The sequence below is a fragment of the Hyla sarda genome, chromosome 4 (assembly GCF_029499605.1).
Source record: "Hyla sarda isolate aHylSar1 chromosome 4, aHylSar1.hap1, whole genome shotgun sequence".
Classification (NCBI taxonomy): Eukaryota; Metazoa; Chordata; class Amphibia; order Anura; family Hylidae; genus Hyla; species Hyla sarda.
This window is the reverse complement of record NC_079192.1, coordinates 96,740,865-96,766,103: the sequence shown is the minus strand read 5'-3', so window position 1 is coordinate 96,766,103 and position 25,239 is coordinate 96,740,865. Positions and strand designations below refer to the sequence as shown.

The 25,239-nt window shown below is 42.5% G+C and overlaps 1 protein-coding gene across 4 annotated transcripts in view; it reads left to right on the top strand.

The window, feature by feature from the left end:
- Positions 1–25,239, top strand: part of ZWILCH (zwilch kinetochore protein) — a 49,413-nt gene that overhangs the window by 10,574 nt on the left and 13,600 nt on the right. For all 4 annotated transcript variants that reach the window (XM_056571663.1, XM_056571662.1, XM_056571665.1 and 1 more), the window contains 13 exons: positions 680–769; positions 2,521–2,633; positions 4,168–4,370; positions 6,360–6,439; positions 6,675–6,830; positions 6,950–7,021; positions 15,051–15,144; positions 17,390–17,445; positions 18,387–18,492; positions 20,295–20,374; positions 21,817–21,973; positions 24,168–24,196; positions 24,590–24,726. In XM_056571663.1, the coding sequence (XP_056427638.1) occupies positions 680–769; positions 2,521–2,633; positions 4,168–4,370; positions 6,360–6,439; positions 6,675–6,830; positions 6,950–7,021; positions 15,051–15,144; positions 17,390–17,445; positions 18,387–18,492; positions 20,295–20,374; positions 21,817–21,973; positions 24,168–24,196; positions 24,590–24,726 (1,373 nt within the window). The remainder of the gene's footprint in view (positions 1–679; positions 770–2,520; positions 2,634–4,167; positions 4,371–6,359; positions 6,440–6,674; positions 6,831–6,949; positions 7,022–15,050; positions 15,145–17,389; positions 17,446–18,386; positions 18,493–20,294; positions 20,375–21,816; positions 21,974–24,167; positions 24,197–24,589; positions 24,727–25,239) is intronic.

The following is a 25,239-nucleotide window of genomic DNA, read 5'->3' as shown; positions in this document are numbered from 1 at the left end:
AGCCGGCCAGAGCTCCTTACATGACAGTGCGCTCAGCCTATCACCAGCCGAGGCGGGACATCGCTGCGGCCTGTGATACGCTGACTGCTCTGTGAAGTTCCCGTCCCCAGGAAGCAGCAAGAGGATCTCAGCGGAGGACCGTGAGGCCGATACTGGAGCAACGGGAGAACGTAGGAAGGTGAGTTTTGTTTATTTTTGCAGCCCGGGCACAGGGATATGTAAAATTCATGCAGTACAGATGACTCATATTTTTGTGGAATTTTAGGTTCGGAACGTCCGCAACAAAAATTCCACGGGGCCGGAGTATCGTGACGTCACGACTCCGCCCACATTTGACGTCACGACCGCCCCCGCTATGCAAGTCTATGGGAGGGGGTGTGACGGCCATCACGCCCCCTCTCATAGACTTGCATAGCGGGGGCGGGGGTGAAGTCACACGGGGGCGGAGTAGTGACGTCACGATTCTCGGGCCCTGTGGTCGGCACCCAGCAGTTTCTGAGCTGGCAGCTGGATAGGGGATAAGATGTCTTAGGGCCAGAGTACCCCTTTTAAGGTTGTCACAGCTTTCATGGTAGATCTGTTTGCAATTGGGATTTGCAGATGTCATGTTCATCGCTTGCTTTAGATTCTTTGACATTTTACTGTACCTTTCCTTTTTTTCTCTCCCATTTCCTAAAAGGATGAGCTCCAGGTTTGTGTGGTCAGTCCTGGCCAGGGCCAGTCATTGGAGAGTTTCTGGAACGGGACTGCTTTGGTGGTGGAGAAAAAGGTATGATTATGTTACAAATACTCTTGTTTGCATTCTCTTACCAAGGACTGTGCTTGTATAAAAGGGCACAACATGTTTTGGAACATTGTGTTTGTCTGTACAGTGGTTCTGACTGGGTACTAACCTGTCCATACAACTCATCAATAAAACCACTTCCCATATGCACATTATGAAGCTTTGTTACATACAGTGGCTCCTCAAGTTACAATATTAATTGGTTCCAGGACGACCATTGTATGTTGAAACCATTGTCCATAACTCTATAGAAACCTGGTAACTGGTTCTGAAGGCCCAAAATGTCATCCAAAAATAGGAAAAAGTGAGGATTAAAGAAAAATAAGTAGATAACTAATATGGATAAAGAAAATCCTTCAATGTAAAAGTAAGAAAGATCTTCGGGGAGCTGTAAATCACTGTCTATGTAGAGGACAGGAGCTTCTTCAGGGTCCTGTAAAGTACACACAATGGGGGAGATTTATCAAAACCTGTGCAGAGGAAGAGTGGTGCAGTTGCCCATAGCAACCAATCAGATTGCATCTTTCATTTTCCACAGGCCTCTAAAGAGGCCTGTGGAAAATGAAAGATGCAATCTGATTGGTTGCTATGGGCAACTGCACCACTCTTCCTCTGCACAGGTTTTGATAAATCTCCCCCAATGTCCTAAAAAAAGGAATATGGAGCCGCCTGTACCTGGTGTCCAAAGGAGCAGCTAACCCTGGTACAGGTAAAGTGTACAGAACATGTAATACCTCCGTGTACTGTGAGGGGCGCTACCAGACAGGAATTCAGTGCATACGCTTCAGTAATATAGGTGTTTTACCAGTGAGTGCCCATTCTGATTGGTCAGTTGACACATTTCGCAGATCTGGACTGTCTGTAGTATTGTCAAGTTACAGTGGTCCAGAAAAAGACTATTGTATGTTGAAACTATTGTATGTTGAGGCCATTGTAAGTTGAGGGATCACTGTACTTTGTATAATGGTGGAAGACCAGCACTCCGTAATGTATGATCGTTTTCAAAGCCTGTTGTTATGACCAGATTTTAAATACTGGATCTTTATTCTGACTAAGCCTTATCTATATTGGATATGACCGTCTGCACCAACTACACTGATTATCCATTAAGTCCAGAATAGAATACAAAATCCTTTCTCTCACCCACAAAGCTCTCCATAGTGCTTCACCTCCCTCTCATGTCAGTCTACCATCCTACATGTGCTCTCCTCTCTAATCATCGAAAACTTACACCTATAATCCGAACCAAAGACTTTGCTCGTGCTGCACCAGTTATTTTGAATTCAATAGACCGACCATCAGATTTATACCCAACATACACAACTTTAAACACAGACAGATCTTTTCAAGCAGGCATATAACATTCCCTATACGGTTTCTCCTACTGTTAATCTTTCTCCACTATCATATATACTTCATACACTGAGATTGGCAGATGACTGGTTCAGCCACCTTTATGTGACGGACCCTATTAATAAAACATGTCTGGGCTATTGTATAAATTACCTTCTGCCTTTTGTCTCAACCTCATAGACCGTACACTCTTACAAGCAGGGCCCCAACTCCTTGTTAGAAAAATAATTTGTAATATTTTAATGTCTTATTTGTTTTTATCGGTTCCCTCAAAGTCTTGAGGAATTTGTTGGTGCTATATAAATAATAATTTATAATAATAGTAATGAAGCTAAAAAGCCCTTAAATGCATAAACGTAACATATGTAACTCTGAACTTGCAGGTTTTGAGAGTGGAGGAAGATATGGAAGAATCTCAGAATAGCCGCAGCCACTCATTAAATTTATCTGTAGAAAATCCCTGTGCACCACTGCCTGTCTCCACCATGCAGGCCAGGTATGTGTCACCTACATTCAGCTCTGGAGAATAAAGAGCAAAAGTATACAAAAACAAATGTGTGGTTTTTCTTTTACACTTAGAGTACCTGTCATAATCTTGCTAAATTTTATAATCCTCCCAGTTCACTGCCCCCATCATGATAAACCACCCCCTGCCTTTATTTTTATAATTTTTTTGTTTTCTACCTTGATATTGCTCTGTATTTTCTGCTCAGTCTCAGCCAGATTCACAGACTGGGAAGGCCATACAGAGGAGAACTTCCTCCCTCACTCTGCTACACACAGCCCAGAGCAGTTCAGTGTGTGCGATGAGCTATGATTGGCTAAGGCTGCACCCCCCCCCCAGCACTCCAGACTGCATTTCCTGATTTTGGACTTCTGCCAGGCCAGCAGGAGTCCAAAGTCTGTGCAAAAGATGGAGGGGAAATGTGCTCTGGAGGAGTAGGGAGACACCTAGTGGCAGCTTTTTTAAACACAGATAAAACATAGAAAACTTCATTTTTTTTTTTAAACAAAGTACATTAGGAATTTTTTCTTTTTTTTTATTTACCAAAAGGAGTGCAATAGAAAAATGTGTTTTAATGATAATGCCCATTTTACTTCTGTTTACATTTTCTTGTTTCATTCCTTTTGGTTTATGCACTGGGCAAGCTTCCGCCATGCGTGCCAAATGTATATATAGGACACCAAATACCCAGAATATTCCAAAATTGTGCACTTTTAACACTTACTGGGAAGTTGTGTATCATCATCCTTTTTTGTTACTGTATAGGAACGCATAACTTTCTAGTTTTCCTTGCTATTGTCTTAACAATGGGAGTCTGTGGCTGGCATAAGCCACTATGTCTATGTAGAGGCTTACTTCACAGCCTTCCATTGGAGGCATGCGACAGGGAATACTCTCTATTTATCCCTCTAATGGATTGAAAAATTGTGAGTAGACCCCCACTATTCTTCTTCCCCGCCAGCTCCTTTACCACCTTTTAAAAGTTATAGTATACAACTAAACAGAACATTCTGTGCACGGGTCTGAAGCTTGAAGGGTCGTGCTCATATGTAATCAAAGACAAGCTAGACCTGCAAACAGGGCATCTTCAGGCTTTAGCAAATGGCTAGAGTCATACTACTATATAGTGGAGCAGTAGTGACAGGGAAAAATTAAGTGCATGTCCATGTTAGGGCTGGCTGAGTGACAAGGGATAATTTATTGTACAAGCATATCCACCTGCCAGAAATGGATCTATCAGGAATAACAAAGTGGCTGCCATTGGAGGTTAGATCAGGGAACATCATTGCAACAATACTTCTAACACTTAATAAAACTTCTCACCTGTGCCTTTATCCAGCGCATAATAAGGCATCAATGTTCTTTTCAAATATTTTCATATGCAATAACATTGTATCAAAAAATGTGTATCTATAAAGGCACACGTACCTGCAGTCCAGATACCATACAATTTACCAGTTTAGACACGTGAAGAAGCAGGAGATACACTATTTTAATATAAGTTAACCTTTATTTGTCTTTCTAGGCAACTCCTTTCAGGCTACACTTTGATACATAATCCCATCATGGCCCAGTTTGGCAATGGAAAACCAGTTGAGGCTCTTCCTGAGTTATGGGTACGATGTGATGGCACAGATGCAGAAAGTACCTGTTGGCTTGGAGCTGAGCCTATAAAAACCAACAGAAATGAGATCACAGGAATGAGCTTCCATATGGTGACCTGTGCAGGTCAGTGCAGTAATATAACTACTGGACATGGTCTTTGATCTCCTTGTAGGAAGTCAGTGCAGTATATGGGCTACAATATTACTTACTGTGAGTTACCGGAACTCTTAATTTAATAGTAGTTTTTACACCTTGTGAAGAACTGAGTGAATAGTAATTAAAGCATGCTGGCTTCAGGGGCAGGATTTTATCCATAGCTACGAGCTATGTAGATTTTTGCTTTAATTTATATAAAATTACAGTCAACTTTTTCAGCTCTAAATCTTGAAATCTCTTACACCAATTTTTAAAGGATAGGAGATACCCAGTGCTGAAAAACTTATCCCCTATTCTAAGGATAGGGAAGAAGTTTCAGATCAAGGGGGGTCCGACCCCTGGGGCCCCCCGCGATGTCCTGTACGGGAACCTAGTAGTCCGCGGGAAGGGGGAGTGTTGACCACCGCACGAAGCGGTTGACCGCTTCGTGCGGTGGTCAACACTCCCCCTTCCCGTGGGCTGCTGGGGCCCCGTACAGGAGATCGCGGGGGTCCCAGCGGTCGGACCCACCGCTATCTGAAACCCTGCGATCTGAAACTTATCCCCTATCCTTAGGATAGGGGATACGTTTTTCAGCACCAGACTACCGCTTTAAGAAATTTCGCAAAGTTCAAATACAGTGGTCCCTCAAGTTACAATATTAATTGGTTCCAGGACGACCATTGTATGTTGAAACCATTGTATGTTGAGACCATAACTCTATGGAAACCTGCTAATTGGTTCTAAAGGCACCAAAATGTCATCCAAAAATAGGAAAAAGTGAGGATTAAAGAATAATAAGTAGATAACTAATATAGAAAGCAAATTCCTTACATATAAAAGTAAGAAAGATCTGCTGGGAGCTGTATTCACTATGTCAGTGTTTCCCAAACAGGGAGCCTCCAGCTGTTGCAAAACTACAACTCCCAGCATGCCCGAACAGCCAAAGGCTGTCCGGGCATGCTGGGAGTTGTAGTTTTGCAACAGCTGGGGGCACACTGCTTGGGAAGCACTGCTCTATGTAGAGGACAGGAGCTTCTTCGGGGTCCTGTACAGTACACAGTGTCCTAAAAAAGTAACATGGAGCCGCCCTCACCTGATGTCCAAAGGAACAGCTAATCCTGGCCCAAAGAGTAGTACAGAACATGTAATACCTTCCTGTACTGTAGGGGGTGCTACCAGACACCAGTCAGTGCATACGCTTCAGTAATACAGGAGTTTTACCAGTGAATTCCCATTCTGATTGGTCGGTTCATTGACAGGTATCACAGATCTGGACTGTCCGTAGCATTGTATGTTGAGTCTGGTTTCAACTTACAATGGTCTTTTCTGGACCAGTGTATGTTGAAACTATTGTATGTTGAGGCCATTGTAAGTTGAGGGATCACTGTAATTCCTATTGTATCATGCAAAACGGGTGTGTACCACATTTTGCAACCTTAGGCTATGTTAACACAGTGTAATATTTAGTACCGTATTTTTTATTTTACATGTCCATTTTCAGCCGCAAAAATGCGTCTGCAAAAAAAAGTACTGTCTAATTTTTGCCAATTACAGCTGAAAATGGTGTGTTTAAAAACACTGTGTGAACATAGCCATTGTAACACCAGGAAACAAGTGTAACAATACTAATAAATTCCTCTTATGTCCTGTCACATGCCATGCCTGCTTATTTCTGATGTCTGCAGTGCAGCTATGTAACTGTTAGAGTTCACACTGTGCTATGCAGTGTCCGTCAGACATATACCCGTGATAGATGCCACTAAGTATACCACATGGTATATTCTCTTTTATGGGATCAAACTGAATGGCATTGCATAGAGGTCTACGCTATTCCATCTGCCAAACTTCAGTGCATATGTCCCAATTATAGGCAAAAATTACACACTTATGGCCTCTGGGTAAATGGGGTTTTATGGATCTTTTTAATGTTTCTACATATGCTATTGGCTGAAGACCCAGTGTTTTTCATCACAGGTCCAACTTCTGACAAATCCTCATTTCCAAGTCTTGAAACGCTGAAGAAATCACACAAGGAAAGACATCATTCTTCTGCAGTAAGTTTGCAAATACAATAATATTTTACATTTACTGGAGTTACATTAGCTATATTTCAGTCTACTGGGTCAGGTCCATACAGCTTCACCCTCTGTTACCACTACAGGGAATCATTGAGCCCACCTATATCCCACTGTATAGTTATGTCATGGACTAAATTGCTAAACAAGGATCATTCATTTACATAGACCTTCAAAAATAATCTCTTAACCTTACGTTATTCTCTGTTACTAGATGCAGACAAGAGGATTTGCCCGATATGATTTATTCAGCCCCAGCGCTGTGGAGAATTCTGTTATAGAGTCACAGACCAATGTCACCGTGGACTTCATATGGAATGGAGTAGACAGTATCCTTCAGATTCCGCCTTTGACTTCTGCTTCTACACTGGTATGTATAGAACTTAATCTATTTTCACTACTTAGAAACAAGCTTATTTTTCTTTATTATTATTCTGTTATGCATGTTTTTCCTTTTATGAATCTAGATTTTCTTTTGTCATTTCCTAGAATATCAAAGTGGAGTCCGGAGATCTTAGAAGTCCTGTGTACCCTGTGTATAAAGAGCTGGATTTCCTTCTGGTAGACCAATTTTGGGATTATGCAAATTGTGATATGTCTATTGTACCATATATAATAGACATAAGTAATGACCCTGACCCTTTACATTGTACAATTAAGTTTATAGCAAAGGATATCACACATCATACATTAGTTCTCTATATAAAAATGATGTTAAAAGAATTACTATTGTTAAAAAAAAAAAAAAAAAATTGACATGTCATTGCTAAAATGCGTGGGTAGAAGTGTTAAAGGGGTAATCTGCTGCTCCACGTCCAGAACAAGATGTTCCGAACGCTTAGAGACTGCGCCGGGGGCTTGTGACGTCACGGCCCTGCCCCTTCAATGCAAGTCTATGGGAGGGGCTTGACGAAGGCGGAGCAGCGGAATACCCCTTTAACACTTCTACCCACGCGTTCTAGCAATGACATGTCAAATTATTAATTTTTTGGACATGTCATTGCTAGAACGCGTGGGTAGAAGTGTTCAAGGGGTACTCCGCTGCTCCGCATTCAGAACAAAATGTTCCGATCGCTTAGAGACGGCACCGTGGGCTTGTAATGTCACGGCCCTGCCCCTTCAATGCAAGTCTGTGGGAGGGGCCGTGATGGCCGTCACGCCCCCCTCCCGTAGACTTGCACTGAGGGGGAGGGGCCGTGACGTCACGAGCCCACGGCGCCAGCTCGAAGCGCTCAGAACATTTTGTTCCGAACGCTGAACAGCGGAGTACCCCTTTAAGCTGAATGCTTTTCTCTCAGTCTCTCTACTTGCTGCAAAAGACTGATGTTACAACTAAAAAAAAAACCACATAAATAACGGATCAAACGCAAAAAGAAATGAAACAAAAGAAAAGCGTTTTAACAGATCAAAATGACATCTTTATTAATGTTTAAATACAAAAATGACATACATTCAAAAATATTAAAGAGAAACTCGCTGTTTACAAAAAACAGACAGAGAAGAAATACCAAGGTGGAACAGAAAGATAGGGGAGAAGGGGAGGGCTCACATCACCAACAGGGTGAAGCCAGTTATATATCTCTAGGAGAGGTAAGTACCAGTCCTATTACTAATTCGAATACAAGCAAAGAAAATAACAAGCATTGGTGCAGAAAGTACATTCACAATTCTAAGCTGTGGTATCAAAGCAAGAAAACAATGCAATGTTTGAAGTAATTAATATTACCAAGTGGCAGAGAAGTATATGAGTGAGCGGTCACCACCTGACGTTTTGCACAAAAGATGTTCTAAAATGTCAGTCTTCTGCAGCAAGACTATGGGGAGAAGAGCAGTCAGCTGAACGCATCTCTCCACTACTCATAAGCACCAAGACCCCCACGAATCACAACTATTGTCGTGTCTCTCTGACATGTGAAACGTTTTTTACACACATACATGTATGTACACGTACCATGAATATGCACAGTAATGTTAAACATTTTGAGTAGGGAATTGCTTATTCCTGCCCAAAAAGACTACCACCCTGGAATCAGCTTTTTGAACTTTTTATTTGTTTTTTTTATATACAGTGGTCCCTCAACATATGATGATAATCCGTTCCAAACGGACCTTCATTTGTTGAAACCATCGCATGTTGAGGGATCCGTGCAATGTAAAGTATAGGACAGTGGTCTACAACCTGCGAACCTCCAGATGTTGCAAAACTACAACACCCAGCATGCCCGGACAGCCGTTGGCTGTCCGGGCATGCTGGGAGTTGTAGTTTTGCAACATCTGGAGGTCCGCAGGTTGAAGACCACTGTTAGAGGAAGTTGTACTCACGTGTCCCCGCCGCTCCGGACCGTCACCGCTGCCTGGGATGTCGCCGTCCATCGCTGTCGCCGCGTCCCCGAGGTGTCCCCGACGCTCCGGCAAGGCGTCTTCTTCCCCAGCAACCGCGCTCTCACGTTGCCGTCATCATGTCGCTACGCACGCCGCTCCTATTGGATGACGGGACGGCGTGCGCAGCGACGTGATGATGACGACGATGGAGAGCGCCGACGATGCAGAGAATCCCGAAGAGGACGTGCCGGAGCCCCGAGGACAGGTAAGTGATCATCACCGGAGCTCACGGGGCACAGTAAACGGCTATCCGGTGACAGCTGAAGCAGTCTGCGCTGCCGGATAGCCGTTTATGCGATGCCCCCGACATAAAAAAGCATCGTATGTTGATGCTGCCTTTAACATGCGATGGCCTCTGAGAGGCCATCGCATGTTGAAATTATCGTATGTCGGGGCCAGGTCGAGGGGTCACTGTATTTTAGTGATATGACATGCAATCTCTTTTCTATTACAGTAAAGTATTTAGAAAGAAGAGAATGTCCAGCGCCAGACTCGTGCAAGGAACTTCTTTATTTGGTTGCCATGGGAAATGACATTAACTCAAGTAATGTGACGCGTTTCGGCCCACAGGGCCTTAGTCATACATGTGTTACATAGACTAAAATCACTTTATATATGCTGTGTGGGAGTGACATGGATGGGGCGTATCCAAGCCACACCATTTCCACACCTGCACATAATTACAGACGTTTTAAAACCAACAAAGGAATCAGGGAAATCAATATCCAAAAAACATCATAAAAAATGACGTTTATGAAAAGATAAGAAAAAAACATTAAAAAAATGGTTTTATATGTTTTTGTAGATATGGGAGCCTAAGGAGAGAGGAATGATAGTGGTTTGATGGTAGAACTGTTTCTACCATCAAACCACTATCATTCCTCTCTCTTTAGGCTCCCATATCTACAAAAATGTAACTATAGTTCTTATATTCTAAGATGACAAAATTCATCTAATCTCGAGAGAGACCAATGATAATGTTTGACGAATAAAACCATTTTATTAATGTTTTTCTTATCTTTTCATTAAACGTCATTTTTTTATGATGTTTTTTGGATATTGATTTCCCTGATTCCTTTGTTGGTTTTAAAACGTCTGTAATTGTGTGTGCAGGTGTGGAAGTGGCGTGGCTTGGATACGCCCCATCCATGTCACTCCCACACAGCATAGATAAAGTGATTTTAATCTATGTAACACTTGTATGACTAAGGCCCTGTGGGCCGAAACGCGTCACATTACTTAAGTTCCTGTCGTTTCCCATGGCAACCTAATAAAGAAGTTCCTTGTATGAGTCTGGCGCTGGACATTCTCTTTCTGTGTGCTAAGCGGACTAGTCCTGGTTCAGTCCGAGCGCAATCTCAAGGGTGAGCTGGATATAACTCTTTTGCTGTTTTCAGTAAAGTATTTAATAATGCGGTGCATTATGCTGCTATTAGCAAAGTCCAATAGTCATACATGGAATAACATACAGCTTACATGCACGAAGGATGGTGCAGACACATGTACTCTCACTATAGACTTAATTTCATTTGAAAGTAATTTTAGATTTTTCTATGATAAATGTTTATTTTAACCACGGGGATCTCCATCAATCAACTATTTATGGTATGTCAAATCTACCGTATATACTCGAGTATAAGCTGAGTTTTTCAGCACGATTTTTCGTGCTGAAAACGCCCCCCTCGGCTTATACACGAGTGAACTCTCCACCTGTCAATCCCTTCACAGTGGTCTTCAACCTGCGGACCTCCAGATGTTGCAGAACTACAACTCCCAGCATGCCCGGACAGCCATCGGCTGTCCAGGCATGCTGGGAGTTGTACTTTTGAAACCTCTGGAGGTCCGGAGGTTGAAGACCACTGTGGCCTTCGTCATCATCCAGACCCCCCTTTAGTTTTCTACTCATTTCCCCTCAGTGGGAAGGAAGGGTATGCCGGTCCTGGCCATCTGTGCTGCAGGGACTGTCGGGTGGGGAGGGATAGTCGTTCCGGGGCTGTCAATTTTCACCGGGGGGGCCCCTCTTCTCCGTGCTCCGCGCCCGGCCCGAACTAGTGACGTTGCCTTGATGACGACGCACAGGGACGTTCATTCGCAGCCTGCGCATGCTGGGAGTTGTAGTTTTGCAACATCTGGAGGTCCGCAGGTTGAAGACCTCTGATGAAGGGATTGACGGGCGGTGATGATGAAGGGGGGGGGGGGGGATGATGACGGGAGTCTGGATGATGACATGGGGGGGGGGGGGAATGATGTATTTCCCACCCTAGGCTTATAGTGGAGTCAATAACTTTTCCTGGGTTTTTGGGGTGAAATTAGTGGCCTCGGCTTATATTCGGGTCGGCTTATACTCGAATATATACGGTATATCAGGGGTGTGGAAATTTTATAAAAAACTACTTGTTCAAGGGACTAAAGCGGAACACAATCTACTTGTCCCTCAAGAAAATCCACTTGTCCTGGTAGATGAAATAATTTCAACCAAAATAGTCTGATCCCCCCCCACTAGACCACCAGGGATGGATATAAGATTCCTTTAGACACTGCTGACAGCGGTGATCTAATGGGTTAATAGGTGATCGCAGCATGCCAGGCTATTAGCGACCGGAGAGCTGTAGCTCCTCTTACACCCCAGACAAGCCCAGAAAAGTCTAGATGTAACTTTTTGATCACCATAAAAAATTTCTCATATGAAGTGACCAAAAATTAGCAATTCTGGACTATTTTTTACATTTACACCGTTCACTGTACGGTTTAATTAACATTATACTTTAATAGTCTGGACATTTCCACATGTAGCGATACCACTTATGTTTATTTTTGAACATTATTTTTATTTAAAGATAATTGGAAACTGGAAAGGGGCTTATTCACATATATAGCACTTTATAAAATATTCACTATTTTTCAGTCTCAATAGGGACTTATGTGTTACATGGGGGGGGGGGGGGTTCTGCTTCTCCAGTTTATGTGCTGCATTTTGTGTCAGAAAATGCTGGAAGTTGCATTTAGTTACTAGATAACTACAACTCCCAGCATGCCCTGATACAGCCTATGGTTGTGTGGGTGTTGCAGCATGTTGCACTGTATAGTAGTACAGTTAAGGTTATTGTGTAACATGCTGGGAGTTGTAGTTTTGGTTTGTGTCAGCTGCAGAGCCATAGTCTATGTCAAGGAATACTGGGAATTACAGTTAGTAACTACAACACCCAGCATGCCCTGATGCAGCCTATAGCTCTGCAGCTGACCCGAACCAAAACTACAACTCCCAGCATGTCACACTTTATAGTTCTACAGATTAGGTTATGGTGCAACATGCTGGGAGTTGTAGTTTTGGTTTGGGCGTGTTTGTGTGCATCCGTGGGGCTCGTGGTTGGCGGGTGAGTATGAAGGGGGTGGGATTCTGGGGGTGCAATTTAGTGCGGGTGCCACTAAAAATAAATAAAATGAGATGGCACAACTGCCCTAATGCCCGACGTGACAGTCCGCTCCTATACAAAACATTCATGCATACACATATCATACATGCACCATATCATACATACACACATCCCCACCACTGCCCCCCTACATCATACATTACATACACACATCACACATACATCATACACACATACAGTCACACCATACATATACACCATACATATGCACACATCATACATACACCAACCGCTGCCCCCCCACATCATACATTACATTACATACACACATTACACTTAGACATTATACACACATCATATATTACATACACATCACACACAGACAGACATCATACACACATCACACACTACATACACATCACACACTACATACACATCACACATAGACATCACACATTACATACACATCACACATTACATACACATCACACATAGACATCATACACACATCACACACACATCACACATTACATACACATCACACATAGACATCATACACACATACACTCACACCATACATATGCACACATCATACATACACCCGCCGCTGCCCACCCCACATCATACATCACATACACACACATCACACTTAGACATCATACATTACATACACATCACACTTAGACATCATACACACATCATACATTACATACACATCACACACAGACAGACATCATACACACATCACACACTACATACACATCACACATAGACATCACACATTACATACACATCACACTTAGACATCATACACACATCACACACACATCACACATTACATACACATCACACACAGACAGACATCATACACACATCACACACTACATACACATCACACATAGACATCACACATTACATACACATCACACTTAGACATCATACACACATCACACACACATCATACATTACATACACATCACACACAGACAGACATCATACACACATCACACACTACATACACATCACACATAGACATCACACATTACATACACATCACACTTAGACATCATACACACATCACACACACATCACACATTACATACACATCACACATAGACATCATACACACATACACTCACACCATACATATGCACACATCATACATACACCTGCCGCTGCCCACCCCACATCATACATCACATACATACACATCACACTTAGACATTATACACACATTATACATTACATACACATCACACTTAGACATCATACATTACATACACATCACACTTAGACATCATACACACATCATACATTACATACACATCACACATAGACAGACATCATACACACATCACACATACACTCACACCATACATATCCACCAGTGTTTCCCAACCAGGGTGCCTCCAGCTGTTGCAAAACTACAACTCCCAGCATGCCCAGGGCATGCTGGGAGTTGTAGTTTTGCAACAGCTGGAGGCACCCTGGTTTGGAAACACTGATATACACCATACATATGCACACATCATACATACACCTGCCGCTGCCCCCCCCCATCATACATTATACACACATCACACATACACTCACACCATACATATACAACCACCCTTCCTGCCGCCTGCATTCTCGGCCTCCTCACCTGAGCCGCCATGAGTGGACATCAGAGCTGTAGTCCCGGCCGGTGTGAGGTGAGATTTCTGTCCTCTTCTCTCTCCCCTCCCCCCCTGCTCTGTGTTTTCCCCGTGCAAACTAGCAACCTCCCCGTGGTGGATTAGGTCCTGTGGAGACAGAGCAGGGGGAGGGGGAAGGATCGAGCTGTGTGCGGGGGATGGAGCTGTGCACGGAGTTGTCTACGTCCTTTCTCTCACCATGCTGTGTCTTCTGAGCTCCGTCCATCCTCCGGGAGGGGAGATAAGGGGGGGCTCTGCAGTCAGCTGGAGGCCACCGCCCCCTCCATACACTCTGAGCGCCGGTGTGAGGTGTAGACTTCCATCCGCTCCTGCACCTCACACCGGCATTAAAGAAAAATAAGGGGGAAGTCTGTCTGTCCCTGCCCGATACAGGGCTAAATCTATAAACAATTCACCTGCCCGGCACCCAAAACTACTTGTCCCGGGCGTCGGGCGATAGAATTTCCACATCCCTGTATATGCCATGAATGTTTATCTTTGGGAAATATCTATAGGAAAATACTAAGTTAGGGATACTGATGATACATACTATTAAAGGGTTTATTATATGAAGATAGACCTTTTTTGTCTGAAGTCATACAGTAATTTGGGGGAATATATTAATAGTAGAAGAAGTATTACTTCTACACTCCAAAGTTGTGGGAAATTGTGTCCAAATATGCAACATTTCCGCTGCCAAGTGCTTTGGAGTGCTGCATTGATACATCTTCTGTTAACTTGGCAAGCCTGTTACTTTGGCTTGTCTTAGTGGTCATAATGAATACTGCAAGATTTAAGTATTGTTTTAAAATATAGAATGAAAAATTGAAAATTAGAAAAACCTCTTCAAAAATTCTTAAATATGTTTGTTTGAAAACTTGATTTACACAATAGGTCAATTTCTGATTATACATTATTTTTAAATGTTTCACTCCCTGTCTTGCCGTGATCTCCGTCCAGCATTATAAGTCTATGGGGCTGACAGTTTGTTTGGCCAGGGTCTCGGCACTTAGACACCAACCAATAAAAATGTTGGCATGTCTCTATTTTTTATGACATGGACACTTTAATAAATCTTTTTTAATATCCAGCTTATCAATGTACACAAACATTCATTATAACCGGTTGAGTAATTGCAGTCCGTCTTCTTTATGACAGGTTTTGGCTGAAGGCTTAAAAACTGGAGTAACAGAGTGGCCAGAAACCATAGAAACCAAGTCCGCTGTAGAGCTTGTTCAAGAGCTTCTAAATGGTGATCACATATGACTGAAAATATGTTTTGTTGTTGTTGTTATTCCTTCTTGATTGATCAGCAGATGACAATCAATTAATACCCATCACATCTGTCTTATATTTAGGATCTGTACTCTGGGTAGTAGAAATTTATTTTCCCACAGTCTGTTATGTCCATGGCCTGAAACATTTAGCAGTCTTCTAAAGAGAAATTTGTAAAATGAAGAGTGATTCCCATAGCATTCTCCAGACCAGTTTTACTCAACTTAAGTCCTCAAGGCCTCAAGGCACTGGCCATAGTTATTCTACCTGTGAAATACAAGTGCTCTCTCTTGTAAGCTGTGACGTTACATCACAAGCTCTGATAGCAGTCTGTCCTGTCACTACTCCTCTACTGTCAGCACTGGACAAGTCCAGTGATATCAAGGGGGAGCAGTTATTACTAATAATTATATAAGGTAGCAGGGAGACCATTCTCAGTCACAGTAGTTGCCATCAGAACAGGCTCCCTGCTGCCTTATCTAATGAGTCAAGCTAATGAGCAGTAATACCATCTACCCCTTCATATTACTGATCTTGTCCCATGCTGACAGGAGGAGAGGAGAGATGGGAGCTCTCTGCTTTGAGAGTTACCCAGCTGCAGCAGGGAGCTCACTCTTGTGACTGTTGTCGGCGCATCTGCAGCAGATGACAATCAATTAATACCCATCACGTCTGTCTTATGTTTAGGATCTGTACTCTGGGTAGTAGAAATTTTTTTCCCCACAGTCTTTTATGTCCATGGCCTGAAATAAAACATTTTAGGACATCACAGACAGCCCAGCTGAAATAGAAGATCTGTACTATGGCTAATAACATTATATTAGAAGGTGCCTTTATTATACTTTTTGACACCAAACACAGGTTGTTTCTTCGCTGAACATCCCCTTTATTGGTGGGGTTACACTGAGCACATCCGCAGTGTATTTGATGCTGAGGATGCGCCAATAGCAGTAACAAGAGTGAGCTCCCTGCTGCAGCTGGGTAGCTTTGTGTGTCTGCCCGTGATTTTCCGCTGCTACGAGCAGACACACAGAGCTACCCAGCTGCAGCAGGGAGCTCACTCTTGTGACTGCTGTCGGCGCATCTGCAGTGTGATATATGCTGGAGATGTGCTCCTTGTTACCCTATCCTTATGATGGAAATTGAAGAACACAATTTTAGTGGACCCATGTTTAAATAGGTTTAATAAATTGTAGAAAACATGCTGGTAGATTCCCTATACATACCGCTGCCCTGCTGAATCCTTAGGGTGCATTTGCATTACGTTTTATTCCTGTGTGGCACGGATTGGTCTGGAGAAGCTCAAAACCGTCCACGGGTCATTTTCCAACTGTTTGTCTTTTGGCTCGTACTGACAAACACAGCAGACCACATTTTCAGTCCGAACCAAAAGTCTGATACGGTCGGAATGCGTTCTTTAGCCTATTTAGAGCTTGTTCACTCCACAAAAAGTGTGGCTAAATATACAGAACCTAAATCCACACAATCTAAAATATCTGCAGTTTTGATGTGGAATTTGATGCACAACAATAACCTCTAAGGGCTTGTTTACGTCAGGCTTCGTTATGTGGAGTTCTGTCGGCAGTTCCGTCAAGTTTAGTGGAGAAAAAAAAATTGTGCAAGCACTTTTTTTTCCCCCTCTGCTAAACTCCTGTAAAATTACCAGCTCACCGATAGACCCTATGCAAGTGAATGGGGTTCGTCGGGACCCGGCAATAGCCATTTGCATCCGACCCGTTTCAGGGTCCATTTGGCCCAAGAAAAAAAAAAAAAAAAAAAAAAAAAAAGCTCAACAGACCCTGTACAGGTCAGATGCAAATGCCAATGTGAACCTAGTCTAAGGCTGTGAGAATTGTTACTTGAGAATTGTTACTTTAGATGCAGAAATTGGCCCAGATTCCATATGCAAATCAGCACAGATTTTAATAATATGAACATTGCCTTAAACTAGTGGTACACTACCACCACCACCACCACATGTGAGCCCAACCTTTTGGATTTCCTCTGCAGCACTACAAATAGTCTCTGAAGCTGTTTCCGATATGATCTGTGTTGTACGCACAATAAACATAAGGGTTGCTAACCTCTGGCTTATGTGGGGCACAGGGTTACAAAATAACTTCATGTATTTTTATTTTGCCATAAAATGTTTAAAACTTTGAAATTGTAATTTGGTTGTTCGTTGCGATAAACATGTTGATTGCTTGTTTTTTATTTGCCAGAGCTAAAGAATAAACTAGACGGAGTTAATAATTCAGCTCCTAAAAAGGAAGCAGAGGTGAGTTCCCCGATAGGAATGATTTAGTGAATTGCTTCCGTTTTTCTTCCCCCGGCACCGAGAAGGTGTGTGTGCGTTTTGACAAGGTCAATATAAAGCTATTTCTCTCCTGGCTGCACATTGTAGGTAATACTCAGGAGTAATATTGCAATTATTAAACATGGCAATTACACTGAGTGATGCACATTCCGACTGCACAATTCAGCTGCGTTGCCTGAGGGCGCATAAAATAAAAAGGAAAACCTAAATAAAAATTGATAGAAAGCCACGAACAACAAGCGGGCCTGAGGGGAAATAGTTTCATGTCGAGGTCTATTGCTTGTAGACTGCTGAGGATTTACTCCAGAGGCTTGAAAGGTATCCAAACAGCCTCGATAAAATGATTTGCCAGTCATTCCGCTCCGCTCATGTATTATGTATACAGCAGTCTCGCTGCACACATGATAGATGTGGACACTTAATTTCATTCAGCCATTCTTCATATGTACGGCTCTTAAACAGGTGACTAAGCTTTTTAAGTGCTGAGTGTGGCCGGTTAACTCTTGCGGCGCCGTACGCAGAGTCTAGCTATGGGTATTTACACATTATTGTCACGCTCTGCTGTCACACGTATCCTGTCTGGAGCTGGAGGGTTTGTTTCAGCTCTTAATTAATTAATCATACAATGGATGAATTGGTTACATTGTTACGTCTGAGCAAATATTCTGCCCATGTAGGCATTTTTTTTTTTTTAGGGAGGGTGGTAAGGGGGGCTTAAAATTAGTAAGAAAATGTAGCCAGACTGGCAGCGAGGAGAGACAGTTTGATTGAATAGTAACCAGGAGACCCATGATCAATCACACCAGTTTCTTTGTATCGCCTGCATTGTCTGTCGCCGATGTGGAGCGGGGTATGAATAACTTCAGCTTGTGAGCCTGACGCGACTCATTCTTCATCTCTAGAAAGTAAAGAGTGATACGGCAGCAGTAGACAGCTCCATCCAGTCCTTCATCACGGAGCGCGGAGACCTGGACTTTGCCGAGATGTTATGGTGTAAAATGAGGAAAAGTAGGTGGTTCGTGTATTTACTGGTTTTAAGATTTAATCCATCTCATGGTCTTTATACTGTGGCCCTTCAGATGTTGCAAAACTACAACTGCCGTCAGCTGTCCAGGCATGCTGGGAGTTGTAGATTTGCAACATCTGGAGAACCACAGTCATAGTGCATGGACTATGATATTAATGTATATGTCTGACGCTGCTTACCTTTATGATAAGTCATTGGCCACCTCTTGGCCATGTCACAAGCAGCAGACACTTTTGTATAGCTGTTACTGTAATAAAAATAATGGTACCTTATAAAATAGGGGTAAAAGAATCCAAAAGAGACTGCACTCACCTTCCACAATGATTTATTCAGGTGCGTGTAGGTATACGGCAGCAGAGGAAGGGGCACACCAGGGCAAGTTGTTTCGCGTGGTCTTGCGCTTCTTCAAGCTGGAGTGCACTCCGGATTGAAGAAGCGCAAGACTGCGCAAAACAACTTGTCCTGGTGTGCCCCTTCCTCTGCTGCCGTATACCTACACGCACCTGAATAAATCATTGTGGAAGGTGAGTGCAGTCTCTTTTGGATTCTTATACCTGTATTGCATACTTGTTGTGATTGGCACCACCAACATCCACACCCGCTTCCAGCCTACAGCGGTATCCCTTCTACCTTCTCTCTTCACCCTAGTCCTGCATGTGCCGGATTTTCGTTTCTCAACCATCCATACCTTATAAAATAGCGTTGTTTGTCTGTAGACAAGTGTCAAAGGGGTACTCTGGTGGAAAACACTTTTTTTATTTATTAATCAACTGGTGCCAGAAAGTTAAACAGATTTGTAAATGACTTCTATTAAAAATTCTTAATTCTTCCAGTACTTATCAGCTGCTGTATACTACAAAGGAAATTATTTTCTTTTTGAATTTCTTTTCTGTCTGACCACAGTGCTCTCTGCTGGCACCTTTGTCTGTCTCAGGAACTGTCCAGAGTACGAGAAAATCCCTATAGCAAACATATCTTGCTCTGGACAGTTCCTGACATGGACAGAGGTGTCAACAGAGAGCACTGTGGTCAGATTGAAAAGAAATTAAAAAAGAAAAGAACTTCCTCTGTAGTAGACAGCAGCTGATACGTACTACACTTGAATATTCTTAAAAGTGTAAATGACAGTTTAAAATTTACTTAGTAGGTGGTACATTACTACTCAGCAATGTGATGTTCCTCAGGACATCTTTAGACATTGTTTGGATAAATAAAATAGAAAATCATTATGTTATCATAATCTTTAACTTTTAAAAATGGGGAAAAGGTTACAAGCCACTCCTCCCTCTTTACTCGTGTGCATTGGGCCATTGCAAAAGTCACAGCAGCATATGGATTGCCTAATATTCCTTTTATAAAAACAAACTAGTTTGCACTGAAGGTAGAATGATCACAGCCATGCCTGGTCTCCATGAGATGGGCATCACTTACCTAATATTGCACCTCCAAGTTAACAAGCTGAGAAAGAAGTCTCCAGGGGGCATGTTTAGGTTTCATTTTTCAACTACTAAATTAACTTTTTTGGTTTAAAGGGTCTGTAGAAAGAAACTGTACATGTTTATTAGTTGACGTAAAAAATATAGGATGTAAAAAATAAAGTTGCTGAGTTGCCCATAGCAATCAATCGCTTCTTTTATTCTTGAAAAGGCCTATGAAAGAAGCGATCTGATTGGTTGCTATGAGCAACTCGGCAACTTTTCCGCTGGACAGGTTTAGATAAATCGCCCCCATAGTCTGCTAATTCTGCTGTAATGCTGCTTTTTTCTTTTTGCACTTGACATAGGTGTATCTTCTTATCAAGATGTTGTAAATTGTTTCACGCTCATCCTACAATCACTGAGACATGGCGATGTGCACCCCTGGGTAAGATGGCAAAAGCTTCCTTAATTTCTGGGCATGCTGGGAGTTGTGGTTTTTCAACAGCTAGAGGCACCCTGGTTGAGAAAAACTGCTCTAGTCACAAGGTAATACTTCCGAAACAGCTCTGAGCTGACTCCACAAGTCTTCTGATGATGTCTTATAGGAACTGCCTTATACAAATGGGTGCCAGATACTACAAATCCTGCAAGTTGTTAGGTGCCGCCTCCATGGATTGGACTGGATGTTCCAGCACATCCCACAGATGCTCAATCAGATTAACATTTGGGGAGTTTGAAGACCATGTTAGCACCTTCAGCTCTTTGTCATGTTCCTTTTTAAACCACTTCTGAACAATTTCCTCAGTGTGGCAGGTAACATTATCCTACTTGAAGAGGCCATTGCCATCAGGAAATCTGACTGCCTTGAAGGGTGGTACTTGGTTTGGAAAGGAAACCTTAGTGTATGTCAGTCAGTACATCTACAAAGATGTCAGTGTACTCCTTTCTAAAGGTGTTCAAAACGCTTACAATAAAGTTGTCCCAACCCACAGGCGGTCTTCTGACTCCCCACTGACGGATGATGCTGATGTAGAGAAGCGTTGGGCATGTCTGATTTGTGCTGCCTAATCCCTCTAACTATGGCTTATCTCTCCCCATAGACAACACTTGAGTGTTCAGCCTGGATAAATATCATGTTTAAAGGAGTACTCCGGTGGAAAACCTTTTTCTTTTAAATCAACCAGTGCCAGAAAGTTAAACAGTTTTGTAAATTACTTCTAATTAAAAATCTTATTCCTTCCAGTACTTATCAGCTGCTGTATAATACAGGGGAAGTTCATTTATTTTAGAATTTCTTTTCTGTCTGACCACAGTGCTCTCTGCTGACACCTCTGTCCATGTCAGGAACTGTCCAGAGCAGGAGCAATCCCCACAGCAAACATGTCCTGCTCTGGACAGTTTCTGACATGGACAGAGGTGTCAGCAGAGAGCACTGTGGTCAGAATAAATTCAGAAAGAAAAGAATTTCCTCTGTAGTATACAGCAGCTGATAAGTACTGTAAGGATTAAGATTTTTTTTTTAATAGAAGTAATTTACAAATCTGTTAAACTCTCTGGCACCAGTTGATTTAAAAAAATAAATAAATAAATAGTACCCCTTTAAGGGGAGGTCAGGAGAAAACATTTGGCAATTCGATTATTGAAAATGTATGGCCACCTTTATTGCAAAAGCAGAATGCATACACACTATAAGACTTATTAAAAATCTTAGTAAGGGGGAGCTTGGAGGGTGACATTAGAGATGAACCATTATTTTACTTTTCTATATATTTTTTGCACCTACAATGAATAACCAATATGTGATTGCAATGATTACTGAGTTCATCACTGACGATGCCTGAGTAGGCCATTCCCTGTTGTCTCTGAATAATTGTTTGCTTATTTCAGATCCATCGTGGGAGCAGCAGCACACTGAGCAAGCTAATTCAGCAATCCTACCACGGAAACATGCAAAGCATCTCCCTTTCAGGCCTCACTCCCATCCGCATGCTGCTAGAGATTGGTCTGGACAAGATGAAAAAAGATTATATTAACTGCTTTATAGGTTCGCGGCTACTGAGATCTCCTACTGGGACATTATTCACACATATTACAGCAGTCATGTTGAAAATTAATATAAGCTGTTTTGCATATTTTTTACTCTTTCATTTCAAGACTATAATCACTGTAAGTTATGGCCCTTCTGTGTAGGGAGAGGAATTGAAGCCAGCGTGATTTATTTTATATATTACTGGAAGTTATCCGAACTTAGATCTGCCACTTAAAATCACATTCTGCTCTCATTCACACTTGCAATAAGATTACAGACACCATTTTAGATGATAATGGTGATGAGAATTATTATAGTGTCTACATTTTCCACAGCTTTGTAGATTGGAATTTTCCTTGACTTGTAAATAAGAAACATGAGCGCCGAAGGGGTTGTGTCAAAGCCTGTGGAGACATGTGATCGGTGTAGACCTTTTGCCACTAATCTAGTGAATCTAGTGGTCAGATCCTCACCGATCACATTGGTTGCTTTGTTTGACCCTTTGCTTCCCCCGACCACTACTAGGGCCAGAGGTTGATATTCTGTTGATATATGATAAGTCATTACATGTGATAGCTGACAACTGGTTATTTTCATGATAGTTTGTTTACTAGTGATAGTAGTCCCCGGCAAGGTAACCCCTCAACAAAGCTCCAAACAAAATTATACAAGAATCTGGCGAGTGGAAACAAACCAATATATAAACCAATACTTGAGGGGGGGGGGGGAGTCAGTGGTCCAAAGTTGTGCAAAATAGCGTAAATCTTTATTGAATATACAATGTTCACAAAACATCAGTAAAAAAAATCACACAAGGGGACAGAACAAGATGGTACTGGATGAGAGAGCTGACAAAAACATGTGCAACCTATATGCCTGGGAAACACTTAAAGGGGTACTCCTCCCATAGGCATTTTATCCCCTATCCAAAGTATTGGGGATAAGATGTCTGATCGCCGTGGTCCCGCTGCTGAAGACCCCCAGGATATGGGGTGCAGCACCCCGCTCTCAATACTGCACAGAGCAAACTCGCTCTCTGCATAATGACGGGCGATACAGTGGCTGGAGCATCGTGACGTCACGGTTCCACCCCTCGTGAAGTCATGGCCCGTCCCCTTAATGCAAGTCTATGGGATGGGCTGTGACATCACGATGCTCCGGCCCCTGTATTTCCCGTCATTTGCTCTGTGCAGAAATGACAGTGGGGTGCCGCAGCCGAGATCCCGGGGGGGGCCCAGCAGCGGGGCCCCCGCGATCAGACATCTTATCCCCGCTTCCTTTGGATGGAGGATAAGATGTCATGGGGCGGAGTACCCCATTAAACTTTCACAGCAAAAACTAAATTAATATAGGATGTAATGCATAAACAGGTGTAGTAAAAACACTATATACAGTGCCTTTCCAGTGCCGACCTTTTTTTTTTATATATAGATGAGGCTCAAAAAAGCCATGGGGCTGTTTCCCAGCATGTTAAAAGCCCCGGAAAGTCCAGACTCTTTATCTGGTGGCTGTCAGTCAAATGGACTAAGCAGATGCAAACAGGTATGGAGACAGTGAAAAAGAGGAATAGGTTGGACTTTTGGGCTTTTACCGTGCTGGGGAACACTCCCTGGTCTTTTGAGCCTCATTTACATACCTACAAAAATGCTTATGTTGTTGCTGGAAAGGACAAGGGAGACTACAAATGTATGTCCAGAATCATAATCCTAGGTAATTTACACCACGGTTTTCCTGCTGATGGGCCGACTTTACAATGAAGCTTTCACACTAAAGATGCAGTCTGATCTGTCATCAGTATATTTTAGAAGAGGAGGAGCTGAGAAGATTGATATATATATATATATATATATATATATTTATATATTTAGACTTGTGGCCAATGATTCAGTAGAACTAGTAATATATTTATATTCCTGCTCATCCTGGACTGGACTCTTAAGCTGAGCAAGATGAGCAGAGGTTTAAATGACTGGAAAATAGTAAAAAAAAAAAAATGACCAAATGGCAGAAAAAAGCTTCTTTTTTTTTCCATATTTTGTGAAAGTTCAATTTTTTTGTGCCCCATGAAATCTTTTCCCACAAAACTCTATATCAATCTGTTCAGCTCCTCCTGCTCTATAATATGCTGTTAGCAGATAAAACTGCATACTTGTTGTGGCAGGTTACTTTAAAGGCAAGAACGTCATTTTAAGTGCATTTGTCTCAACAGGTCGAGAACTTGCAACTTTCAATTACTTGGTAAGTTAAGTATCCTACAGCCAAGTTGTCTTCTGTGTCATTATTTATGTATATATAGGCTCAACCTGAAACTCTAAGTGTCTGGTTTTTCCCATAACAACCAATCACAGCTCAGCGTCATATCTTTACGAGCTCTTGTAAAGTGAAAGTTGAGCTGTGATTGGTTGCAATGGGGAAAACCAATGAGGGTTTCAGGCTGATTGATAAATAAGGGCCATAATCTGAATGGCTGCAATGTTTCTTAGACTAGAGAAAGACTGAACAAATCTCTATGCGAACTTGCTGGAAGTTTCGATCTGATTGGTTGCTCTAAGCAAAACCTACATTTTTGAGTTTTTTTATTAAATTTTTTTATTAACTGGACCGTTTGTGATTCTATATTTTCCTTCTCAGGATTACTTCATCAGCACATCCGAGGATCTACAAGAGCAGGTGCACCGTGTCAGGAAGCTGCATCACATGCTGGAAGTGGTTGTAAACTGCAATGCCTTCCTGCACCTGGAGCATGAGAACCTCTTTCCACTTACACAGTGAGTCATTACTAGAAGTATAGTATAGTACAGTGGTCTTCAACCTGCGGACCTCCAGATGTTGCAAAACTACAACTCCCAGCATGCCCGGACAGCCATCGGCTGTCCGGGCATGCAGGGAGTTATAGTTTTGAAACATCTGGAGGTCCGCAGGTTGAAGACCACTGGTATAGTAGAACTCCAATCCTATGCTTAACTTTATGTAACAATGCATCGATTTGTGCAGTCTGATCAACTAAGATTCCGCATGCTCAGACAATACTCAACATAGGAGCATAGTTTTTCTTAGTATAGTCAGGTTAAGCTTTAAAGGGGTTCTCCGGTGCTTAAACATCTTATCCCCTATCCAGGATAAGGTGCCTGATCGCGGGAGTCCCGCAGCTGGGGACGCCCGTGATCATGCACGCGGCACCCCGTTTATAATCAGTCCCGGGAGTGTGTTCGCTCTGGGTCTGATTACGGGCAACTACAGGGCGGGCGGCGTGTGACGTCACGCCTGCGCCCCCGTGCGAT